This window comes from Octopus bimaculoides, chromosome 7 (assembly GCF_001194135.2).
Source record: "Octopus bimaculoides isolate UCB-OBI-ISO-001 chromosome 7, ASM119413v2, whole genome shotgun sequence".
NCBI lineage: Eukaryota > Metazoa > Mollusca > Cephalopoda > Octopoda > Octopodidae > Octopus > Octopus bimaculoides.
Window position 1 is genome coordinate 30889568 of NC_068987.1, and position 12833 is coordinate 30902400.

At 39.1% G+C, this 12833-nt stretch overlaps 1 protein-coding gene across 1 annotated transcript in view; it reads right to left on the minus strand.

Moving 5' to 3' along the window:
• Positions 1-12833, minus strand: part of LOC106874171 (ankyrin repeat and MYND domain-containing protein 1) — an 84310-nt gene that overhangs the window by 34402 nt on the left and 37075 nt on the right. Inside the window, exons 9-11 of the mRNA XM_052969145.1 lie at positions 8380-8481; positions 5364-5471; positions 1403-1534 (exon numbers count right to left, since the gene is read on the minus strand). Coding sequence (XP_052825105.1) covers positions 1403-1534; positions 5364-5471; positions 8380-8481 — 342 coding nt within the window. The remainder of the gene's footprint in view (positions 1-1402; positions 1535-5363; positions 5472-8379; positions 8482-12833) is intronic.

The following is a 12833-nucleotide window of genomic DNA, read 5'->3' on the forward strand; positions in this document are numbered from 1 at the left end:
ACATCATCATCATCATCGTCGTTTAATGTCCGCTTTCCATGCTATCATGGGTTGGACGATTTGACTGAGGACTGGTGGACCAGGAGGCGACACCACGCTCCAATCTGATTTGGCAGAGTTTCTACAGCTGGATGCCCTTCCTAACGCCAACCGCTCAGAGAGTGTAGTGAGTGCTTCACTCTCTATTGCATCCATTTTTTTCGTTAAGATGGTATCTTTTAGTTTTTACTTGCTTCAGCCATTAGGCTGTGGCCATGCTGGAGCACCACTATGAAAGGTCTTAGTCAAATGGATTAACCCCAGTACTTATTTTTTTTCAGCCTGGTACTTATTCTATCAGTGTCTTTTTGCTGAACCATTAAGTTATGGGAATGTAAACAAACAAACACTGATAAGTCAAGTGGTAGTGGAGGACAAACAAACACAAAGACACACACACATAGCTATATATACATATATGTACATACATAAGATGAGCTTTTTTCAGGTTCTGTCAAGCAGATCCACTCACAAGGCTTTGGTTGGACTTGGGCTAAAGTAGAAGACACTCACCCACGGTTCCATGCAGTGGAACTGAACCTGGAACCATGCCGTTGGGAGTTAAACTTCTTACTGCAGAGGGTATGATTTAAGGGATATTGGCTACTATTGTACAGTTACTGTTTAGCGGTCCTCCTCATTGGGTCATATATACCCAAGACAATAGGGTGTACATGAGGAGAAACTGATTGCTATTTCTGTCAGGTCAAACTACTATGTAGCTTATTGGTCCATCCATCTGCCCATCCATCCTCCATCCATCTATATATGCATACATACATACATGCATGCATACATACATACATGCATGCATACATACATGCATGCATACATACATACATAAGGCAGTAAGATGTGATTTGAGAGAAAGTGGCTACTATTTCTATCAGGTCTAGCTATTATGTAGAGATCTCTCTTATTAGCTTATACATGAGACAGTAAGGTATAATTTGAGAGAAACTGGTCACTATTTCTATTACTATGTAAAGGTCTCTTTCAGTTGTTCATACATAGATATGTACACATATATATAAGACAGTAGGTTGTGAGTTGAGGGAGACTGGCTGCACTTTCTCTCAAGTCAAACTATCCTGTAGAGGTTCCCTTATTGTTCATACATATATGGATACAGTGTGTGTACAGTGTAATTGAGGATTTGGTCATTATTTCTAGGAAGATGAGCAACAGGACAGAGAGCTCCTTGATTGGCTTGTTTCAAACTTTGTTTCTAAATTGCCATTTCAAAATATGTAGCAAATTAAACAAGGCACAAAACCTCACTCCTCCCCCACCTCTCTAAATTAATCCTCTGAAAATAATTGAAATGAAAACTTTAAAACTGATATGATTTCTTTGAACCTACCAATTCAAATCTGTTTTCAAGATTCCATTGCTCTTCAAACTGAGTGGTCACAGCAACACAGAGACTGTTACCAACGCCATGTGTTAATTCCATGTTTGGATCAGCACCATTATTCAATAATTCTTCCACTGCCTGGAAAAATGACAAACAAAATACAATAAAATGGCTTCAGCTTAATAAATAAATATAAAATCATTATAATAATTTTGATAAATGTTTTCATGCTTTTCTGTCAAAATAAAAAAGAAGACTTTGTGGAGACCAAAAGATCATTCTTTACTTCCTTCTCTTTAGTAATTTGTTGCTTGATGATGTTTCTGGCAACCTCGCTAAAGTCAGTGGCATGAAAAAAAGCACCTAGTATATTATGTAAAACAGTGGTTCTCAACTGGGGTCCATATGGGCCCTGAGAGTCCATGTAAGAATTTTGGGGGTCCACACAACAAAATAGTAAACCCAGGACCCACAATAGTGTTGTAAGGGTCCCTGAAAAAATTTTGCTTTACACGAAACTCAGCTTGCAAAGACTTATTGGGGCAAGCGAAAGTGAAATTGTGATGGCACCTGTGCCCAGCGTCGCCTTTCTGGCACTTGTGCCAGCGGCATGTGTAAGGACTTTCGAGCGAGATCATTGCCAGTGCCCCTGAACTGGCTCTTGTGCAGGTGGCACATAAAATACACCATTTTGAGCATGGCCGTTGCCAGTACCGCCTGACTGGCCTTCGTGCGGGTGACACGTAAAAGCACCCACTACACTCTCTGAGTGGTTGGCGTTAGGAAGGGCATCCAGCTGTAGAAACTCTGCCAAATCAGATTGGAGCATGGTGTAGCCACCTGGTTTCACCAGTCCTCAGTCAAATCGTCCAACCCATGCTAGCATATAAAGCAGACGTTAAACGACGACGATGATGATGATGATGTATGTTTTGGTATGTATTGCAAGAAACAGCTTGGTTTCTTTTTCTATCATTTTACATTGTTCAACCTACGCGAGTGAATGTGTGGAAAAGAAAATAGGAATTTTGAAAGAATTTTCTATAAAACTAGTTTTAAACATTGAATGATTATGGCGGTCTGCCAGACAAAAATAGTATTTCAAAGGGGTCCATAGATTAAAAATGGTTGAGAACCTCTGGTGTAAAGTGATTAACATTAAGAAGGGTATATCCGGCTGCTGAAACTATGCCAAAAGATATACTGGAGAATGATGCAGTTCTTGGTCTTGCCAAACCATCTAACCCATGCCAGCATAGAACATGGACGTTAAATGTAGATGATATGTATAACTTTGATTGATCTGTCTATTTTACTTATGTGTGGAAGAGAAAATCCTATTCCATATTTAGTTACTTCATAGCAATATTGATTTCAAATTTTGGCACAAGGCCAACAATTTCAGGAGAGGAGTTAAGTCAATTACATTGACCCTAGTACTCAACTGGTACTTATTTTATTGACCCCAATAGGATGAAAGGTAAAGTTGACCTCGGCAGAATTTGACCTCAATGTAAAAACAAACAAAATACTGTTGAGCATTTTACCCATCTGTCAGCTTGCTGCCTTACTCTATTACTTGTTACAGTCATTTGACTGTGGCCATGCTGGAACACCGCCTTTTAGTCAAGCAAATCGACCCCAGGACTTATTCTTTGTAAGCCTAGTACTTATTCTATCGGTTTCTTTTGCCGAACCGCTAAGTTACGGGGACGTTAACACACCAGCATCAGTTGTCAAGTGATCTTGAGGGGACAAACACAGGCACACAAACATACACACACACACACACACACACATATATATATACGACGGGCTTCTTTCAGTTTCCGTCTACCAAATCCACTCACAAGGCTTTGTTTGGCCCGACGCTATAGTAGAAGACACTTGTCCAAGGTGCCATGCAGTGGGACTGAACCCGGAGCCATGTGGTTGGTAAGCAAGCTACTTACTACACAGCCACTCCTACACCTACTGTCAATTAATGATATTAATCAAAGTCTAATTGTAGAATCATATTTTAATCTCTTTCCAACAGTTATACAAAAATCATAAAATTCCAATCATATATAAATACTGGTGGAAAGGGATAGTTCTGGAAGAGATTCGTACCATATATGTCACGTATGCATTGTGCGAAGCAGCAGTAAATGAGGAAGCTCTCTTCATACTGACTATAAAAGTATTATGATTGAAAAGTGAAGGAAAGGAGAGATCTTTTTGCACAAGAGACCAAAAGACTCAGTTACTGTTTTTGGAAGTGTGAATGTCTGAAAATCGTGTAATGCATAAGAAATTCTTTGTAGCTCAGATGATGGTCATACAGGAGTTGTAGTATTGGCAAAAGCCACTAAATTTGTAGAAGTTGTGTTATTTCTCTCTGAGCATGTGAGAAGCAGTCAGGGGCTTTGGGAAGTGGTTGAGAGTGAGAGACTCATGATTATAAGGTCATTGGTTCAATTCCTGTTATGGGTTGCATGTTGTGTTCTCCATTTCCTATTACTCAAGTCTACTCAGCCCAAAACAATTACCTGCCAAGTTTTCATGCAGCTCTCTCACTTTCCTCTCAGTGTCACATCCTTGATGTTTTCTTGGGGTCAAAGGTGAGAGCAACAGAAGGATATCTATGTCAGCCTCTGATGACACAGACACCTAAAGCAGCGAGTTAAAGCATTGTACATACTAACAAGCACCAGCTATGGTTGTGTGTATGTAGTGGAAGTACCTAAAATGATGTCTGTGTGTCTCTCTTGAGCTATATAAAGGGTTGGAGGTGCAATGGTCCAGTGGTTAGGGCAGTGGACTCGCGGTTTCGATTCCTAGACCGGGCGTTGTGAGTGTTTATTGAGCGAAAACACCTAAAGCTCCATGAGGCTCCGGCAGGGGATAGTGGTGCACCCTGCTCACCACAACTTTCACTCTTACTTCCTGTTGTGCCTGTATTTCAAAGGGTCAGCCTTGTCACACTGTGTCACGCTGAATATCCCCGAGAACTACGTTAAGGGTACACGTGTCTGTGGAGTGCTCAGCCCCTTGCACGTTAATTTCACGAGCAGGCTGTTCCGTTGATCGGATCAACTGGAACCCTCGACATCGCAAGTGACGGAGTGCCAACGACAACATATAAAGGGTTAACAACTCTTTGGAGTTAAAGTATTTTAACAGATTTTGAGTTTTGATAATATGAAGAAGTTTCATATTATGTTTTGGGTGACACAAAATGGTATCAACTCTCTTTAAAAAAAAGAGGAAGGACACATTGAATAATGTAGTCTTTGATGCATTGTTTATGAAGGAGAAACAAGATGGCCAAGACTAATTTGCCTTTGATCATAGGTCTGATTGATTATAACTGACTTGGGCCTCAGCAACAACAACAACAACAAAAGCAGCAGCAGTAGCAACAACAATGATGCCGATGCCGACAACAACATTAGAGTTATTTTGCTATCAAATTCCTGTAAACTCTTTACTCTTTTACTCTTTTACTTGTTTCAGTCATTTGACTGCAGCCATGCTGGAGCACCGCCTTTAGCCGAGCAAATCGACCCCAGGAATTATTCTTTGGAAGCCTAGTACTTATTCTATCGGTCTCTTTTGCCGAACCGCTAAGTTACGGGGACGTAAACACACCAGCATTGGTTGTCAAGCAATGTTGGGGGGACAAACACAGACACACATACATATATATATATATATACATATATACGATGGGCTTCTTTCAGTTTCCGTCTACCAAATCCACTCACAATGCTTTGGTCGGCCCGAGGCTATAGTAGAAGACACTTGCCCAAGGTGCCATGCAGTGGGACTGAACCCGAAACCATGTGGCTGGTAAGCAGGCTACTTACCACACAGCCACTTCTGCGCCTGTTGATTAATGATAATAAAAAATTGAACTGAGACCCCTTGTCAGTGTACTAAGAATTAGAAATAGGGTCCCATGATAGTTAAATGATATACTCACCAGTTTGTTTCCCCAGGCAATTGCTAAAGCAAGGGGAGAAAAACCATTTGTCGAAACATTTGGATTTGCTTTCTTTTCTAACAGCAACTTGACAACAGCAGCTGCATCCTATGATGATGATGATAATAATAATTAATAATAATAATAATAAAAATAATAACAACAATGTTTTCTTTATTAACCCCTAAGGGTTTACAAAAGACATAGAGGATAGTATAGGACAATACAATGTGGGGTTACATAAAAGGTGTATAGAAAGTAAAAAACAGTAACAATATAAAATTATAACCATGAATAATTCCTCAAAAGAGGGAGACTTCCTAAGGCTGCTTGTGGGGATCCCAGAAATCCACAGTCACCCTGGCCTGCATACTGAGACAGTTAAGAATTACCCTTGCAAGAATTTGTCCAGTTATGCACAACAGACGTATTCCTCTGTGATTATCACGGATGTTTTTCTTCCCTTTGTTTTCATACAAGCGCATTATAGAGTCATCTTCCAACTGTTGGGGAACAGATCCAGTTTCCCAGATCAAAATGATCAATTTATGTAGCTTTCTTATAAGTTGTCTACCACCATACTTGTACACTTCCGCAGGAATACTGTCTTGTCCAAAAGCTTTACTGTTGGAAAGTTCTTTTTAATTGCAGTACAGTAATGTCCTGATCGTCATCATCGTCGTTGTCGTCATCATCATCATCATCGTTTAACGTCCATTTTCCATGCTAGCATGGGTTGGACGGTTCGACTGGGGTCTGGGAAACCAGGAGGCTGCACCAGGCTCCAGTCTGATTTGGCAGTGTTTCTACAGCTGGATGCCCTTCCTAATGCCAACCACTCCGGGAGTGTAGTGGGTGCTTTTTACGTGCCACCGGCACAGGGGCCAGAGGAGGCTGGCAACGGCCATGATCAGATGGTGCTTTTTATGTGCATGGAAGCCAGTCAAGGCTGTACTGGCATTGGCCATGTTCAGATGGTGCTTTTTACATGCCACCGGCATAGGTATCACAGCTACAATTTCCATTTGATTTTCATTTTGATGTGTACGAGTTAATTTGTTCCTGGAGAATGCTTGTAAAACAAAAACTCATAAACAGAAAATAAAACTCATAAAAACTTGTAAACCTGGGGTCTTGTAAAGCGGGTCCTTATAAAGTGAGGTATTACTGTATTTATCTCTTCCAAGGAAAAGTTCCTCAATTATAGGTCTCTGAAGGATTTCATTGATTACTTCAGGTTCAGTAGAGGATTCTGGATTAAACAGAGATTTAACGTGCTGAGCCAATCTTTTCAGAATTTCATCTTTGTGACTTAAGAGTTTTGACCTGTCATTAGAAAGAATAGGTTCTGCAGTGCCCTTTTTGGGGCCAAATATGTCTTTCAGATTATCATACCATGCTCTCAAGTTGTGTGAGTTAGCAGCCAGCTCCAATTCTTAGGCTTTTTTTTTTTTTTGTTCTCCAAGAATTTTTCATCTCATGCAATAATAATGATGATGTCACTGCTGCAGCCAGCAATGACAACAGCAACAACAACAATAATGATAAGTGGGACGAAGAGTCCCCTACACCAATATCAACATGGAAAATATGGACATATACGATATATAAGATATGCATATATAAAAAAAAATACATAAATATTAGGTTGTTTCACATGAAATGTTATATTTGAAAGGAAACAATAAAATGCTTCAGCAGTGTTAGAGAACTGATTTAGTTAATTAAAGTATGATCCATGTTCATTTATGATGTTTACCCAATGTTTTTCTATGTCATATATTTCATCTTTAAAAAAAATTCATCTTTTGCTATGATAAACTGTTCAAAGGCTTCAATTACTTCGTCTCTACTTAAGAATGTTTTATTGCTTATGAAAAGCTCAAAATGCTTAAATAAGTGATAATCAGTAGGAGAGATATCAGGGGAATAGGGAGGATGTTGCAAAATCTCATAATTCAGACTTTTGGACCGTAGATTGAGGAATGTGAGGACATACATTGTCGTGGAGCAAAATTGGGCCATCTCTATTCACTAGTCTGGGTTGCTTCTTTTTCAAATTCTCATGCATGCAATCAATATCCTGGCAATACCATTTTACCTTGTTGCAAAAATGAATAATGAATAACTCCTTTCGCAGACTACCATTCAGTGACCACTAACATTTTAGGGTGCAATGGTGGGTTTGGGTAGTGACTCTCCTGCATCTAATCACTGTCCTGTTCTCCTGCTGTTGTCAAAACAGCATCCATTTCTCATCACACATAATGATTTGATGCTAAAATGGTCTTTTTCCAGTTGAGAAAGCAATAAGGAGGATACTTTGAGGTGTTTGATTTTTTGAATCTCATTCAGTTGATGTGGAACAAACCTATCTGTTTTTTTGACTTTTCCAATTTTTTACAAGTATCCAAAGACAGTTGTGCAAGATGTTTGGAGTTCTGATGTAAGTTTTCAAACCTTTGTTCTCGGATTTTGTTCAACCAAAGCATTTAATCCATGCCGAATAACTGATTTTGGTCTAACACTTGGTTTATTTTCAAAGCTATCATCTCCTGAATGAGAGCTTTGGAAATATCTCTGAACAGTTCTGATGTTAACAAAGCCATTGCCAAAGGCTTGCTTGATATTCCACAGAACTTCTGTGGCAGAGTGACCCAGTTTGTACTCATACGAGAAAGTCACTCAACATAGTTTGGGTGTTATAATTTTCATAAGGTCTGTGGGTATGAATTTTGTAAACTAATATTGTTGGGAAAGAAAAAAAATCAAGATTAAATGTAAGATTCCACACTATGGGGTGGTTGGTGTTAAGACGGGTATCCAGCGGTAAAAACCATGCCAAAACAGACACAGTAGCCTGGTGTAGTTGTCTACCTGGCTGCCTCTGGTCAAACCATCCAACCTATGCCAGCATGGAAGAAAGACGTTAAACGATAATGATAATTATGATGATGATGATGATGATGATGATGATGATGATGATATATATATATAATCTGATTGTGCAGCTTACCTCATAATTATCATTTCGTGCACATGCAATATGTAACGGAGTACGGCCTCCTAGAACTGACTTTGAATCTGGGCTTATGCTATCAAATTGCCATTCGTCTCTCTTTAAATTAAAGAAAAGTGAATATATTAGTGTAACGTAAACAGAATTATACCAAACATTGTATAATAGGAGTAGATATTTATTCTGCTATTACAATAATGAGCTCTGCTCCCTGCACCTATGGTTGTTCACTGAGTCAGTGTATCTCTATATATGAGATAGTGAGAAGATTTCTGGCTAGCTTAATGTAACAGCATAATCTCTGTTAGCAAACTAACAACTGCATTCAAAATCAGGCACAGTGGTCGTGTAGTGCGAAGTTTGCTTCCCAACCACATAGTTCCAGTTTCAATTCCACTATGTGACATTTTTGGCAAGTGACTTTAGCTATAGCTCCAGATTGACCAAAGCTTTGTGAGTGGATTTGGTAGACAGAAACTGAAAGAAATCCGTCATACACACACGTGCACAAACACACACACACACACACACACACACACACACGCACACACACATACACATTCAGAAATGTAACTGCACATGGATTATAGGCGATTTTTTTCCTCCTTCCTTCTTCACTCTCTGCTATTTCATTTATCCTGTTTCCGAAGAAGAGCTACTCTTTTCTTTCTCTGAGCATCATATCAATACATTGCTTGTGCTAAGTCTTCTTTTTTGTTTCTTTTGTTTTTTCTCTGTTTTTTTTTAATTAACTATATATATATATGTATGTATGTATGTATGTATGTGTCGGTACTCAAAAGTAACTGGAAACATTCTCTGTGGGACAGGCCCATTGTAGCTCAGGCTACTGCTGCTAGAAGCCATTTGATGCAACCCTCAGGCATCAGTCTGCCAACCAGTAGTGTTGGGTGAAGTTGTACCGCCATGTGGTGTGTCTTTGTTTTGCAGTGCTTCTCTCTTGTTCATCGAGTTTTGTGGTGGCTGAAATGAAGGAACAGCATGCTTCTGTGAAATTCTGTTTTCTGATGGGCAAAATGGCAGCCGAAACAGTTGTCATGCATCAAACAGCTTACAATGACACTGCCATGAGCAAAACACAGGTTTACAAGTGGTTCCCATGCTTTAGGAATGGTCACTTGACACTTGAAGACCAGCCTCGTTCATGGCGACTGTTGACCTCTCAAACAAATGAAGACATCACGAAAATTCATGAACTGATCTTGGAGGACCGTCACCAAACAACTGACAAACTTGTTGATGTGACTGGTATGTCCTGGAGCTCCTGCCAACGAATTTTGGGTGAGGAATTGCGAATGAAAAGTGTTGCAACAATATCTGAGCCTCGCTTGGTCGCAGAAGATAAAATGCAGACATGACTGAAAGCATGTTTTGAACTGAAAGAACAGTTGGGAGTTGATCCGGACCTTTTTTCAAAGATCATCACTGGTGATGAAAGCTGGTGCTATGGAATTTGCAGATGTGGAAGAGGTAAAGAAAAAAAAAAAATGACGGAGGCACTTTGCAAGAGTCCCAGCACTGCTCCGAACAGTGGAAAATGCATCTGGACTGATGCATTACTTCAAATAGAGAATACTTTGCAGGTGATAAAAGTGTAAATATGCAAAACTAAGTGAATAAAATAATATTGTAAGATTCCGGTTTCTTTTGGGTACCCCCTCATATACAGGGTGCAATGGGTAAATTGTCACCATTTCATATTTTTAATTTCATGCATGGACATTGTTTGTTTTTGATTTTGTCAACTACACAGTATAATAGGGTCAGTTGGACACTGTTTGTGAGAAAAACAACACAAAGATGCAATTCACTCTGCCAGAAATTTGGAAACGACATGCTGTACTGCTTGGTATTTGCACTGGAAGCTCCAATAAGAATATTTCAGAGTGCTTAGATCTCAATCTGAGGACATGTACCAAAAGTGATAAAAATCAAACATCCAGTCAACATCATGGTGTTCGGAGTGATCACTAGTGATGGTGACATTATGCCTCCATTCATCTTACCACACGGCCCCACACTTAACACGGAGACCAGACCCTATGTATGGCAACAGGACTCCGCACCATGCCACACAAGCAGAAGAACCCAATCATGCTTGTCAGACAATTTCTGTGACTACATCACCCCTAGCATCTGGCCACTTAACTCCCCAGACTGCAATCTCTTTGATTATTATATGTAGGGTGCAGTTGAGTGAGAGACCTACAAAACTTCTTGTAACATCAAAGATGGACAGAAGGCAAGGATTATGGCAGCATTCCCCAACTTAAACAAAGAGACTGTCCAGGAGAGCTGCAGGAGATTCCGAAGTCATCTAGAGGCCATGGATGAAGCCAATGGTGATTTTATTGATTAAATTTACTCCTTAATATTTCAAGATATTTTTATGTAATTTTGGTAAATATATCTGTTAAAATGGGATGTCAGTGTTCTTTCATTTTTGTGTAATTTAGACAACAGTTTATTCCCCATACCTGTATATTCAAATATGAAATAAGCAACAGTAGTGTAATAAGCATTATCAACTACATATAATTAATGCACATGCTTTGTGTATTTGCCGGTGGACTGTAATTTGGCACAGTGAAGAATACTCTCACAAAGCACTGGATGTTGAAATAGATGAAAGTCATTGTCTATGTCTTTCAGGTGTTTTACCACCCAGCACTTTGGGAGAGTATTCTTCACTGTGCCAAATCACAAGCCCACCAGCAAATACACAAAGTGTGCGAATTAAGTATATGTAGTTGATAATGTTTATATATGTGTGTGTGTATATATATATATATATATATATATACACACACACACACATACACATGTAAAAGTGCCTGTGTGGTGATATGTAGAAGTGCCTGTGTGGTGATATGTAGAAGTGCCCTTGTGACGTCACATAAAAATGTCTGTGTGACTCCATGTAAAAGTGCCACGTGAAAGTGCCTGTGCAGTGCCTCTTAAAAACCCATGTGATGCCATGTAAAAGCACCCATGCAGCGCCACATTAAAGCATTCAGCACACTCTGTAAAGTGGTTGATGTTAGGAAGGGCATCCAACTGTAGAAACCATGCCAAAACAAACAAATGAGGGCTGGTGCAGCCTCCCAGCTTGCCAGCTCTCTTCACACCATCGAACCTATGTCAGTATAGACAACAGACGTTAAATGATGATGATGATATACAGGGTGCGTAAGGTATTTGAAGACACCTTTTTTGGATCACTACTGCATTTTTTGCTAACTCTGTATAATCTTTGTTTCAGAAAATAATAATGGCAGACCCTCAGCTCACTCGAGAAATGAAGAGGCATACTGTTATTGTAGTTATAAAGGCTGAGCATAGCGATTTAGAAATATCTTGATTTTTAAAAGTTGCCAATCTTTCATCTACAAAGTTTGTAAGGAGTTAGAGACTGAAGATAGAAATGTATCACCAGTATCAAAGCATAAAAAGCATTCTAAATACTCTGAAATCATCAGAACACTTGAATTTATCCAGCAAGTTCAACAGACCATTGATTACAATCTTAGAAAGTCCATGAGGTGAATTGCAAAAGATCTCCGTGTGTCAGAAGGAACAATCAGAAATGTTGTCCACGAAGACATCAGATATAAGTCTTATATGATGAGGAAAGGTCAATTTGTCAAAAAAAGCAAAAGAAAATCACTACATCAGATCTAAAAGGTTCTTAAACAACCTGAAAAATCTAGCAGAAGAAGATTTGATTTGGTTTTTCTTAAAACGAAAAATACTTCAACCAATATCAAAAACTTAACAGAAGAAATGACAGATGGTTATGTGCAGACCCTTCTGAAGTTCTAAGTGTTATGCATATAAAATTCCCTGCAACTGTCATGGTTTTAGGGGTTGTCAGCAATGAAGGACATGTGATGCCTCCTTACTTCTTTCCACAAGGCCTTACATCAAGGTCCTGGAAGCAATTTTTAAGCCCTGGATAGGCAGTGTATGCAATGGAAGGTCATATGTGTTTCAGTGAGACTCTGTACTATCACACATGGCTCTAGTAACACAGGATGGTTGAAAATTTTTGTGATCACATAATCCCTAACATTTGGCCTCCTAATTCCCCAGATCTCAATCTATTGGACTATTATGTGTGGAGTGTTGTTGAGAGAGAGGTCAATGAACACACCCATAACACCAAAGATTCTTTGAAAGCTGCCATAGTCAGAGTAATGTCCAAAATGAACCAGGACTACTTGATTCGAGCATGTAGATGATTTAGATCTCTTACAGAAGCAGTTGTTGAAGCTGAAGGTGGGTTTATTGAATAACGTTATAGAAAAGAAGGTTTATTTTTATCCTCATAGCATTTTTTGATAAATAAAGTTATTATCTGTTATTAAATATCTGTTTTTTTTTATAAACATAAATCTGTCCTCAGATATCTTATACACCCTGTGTGTATA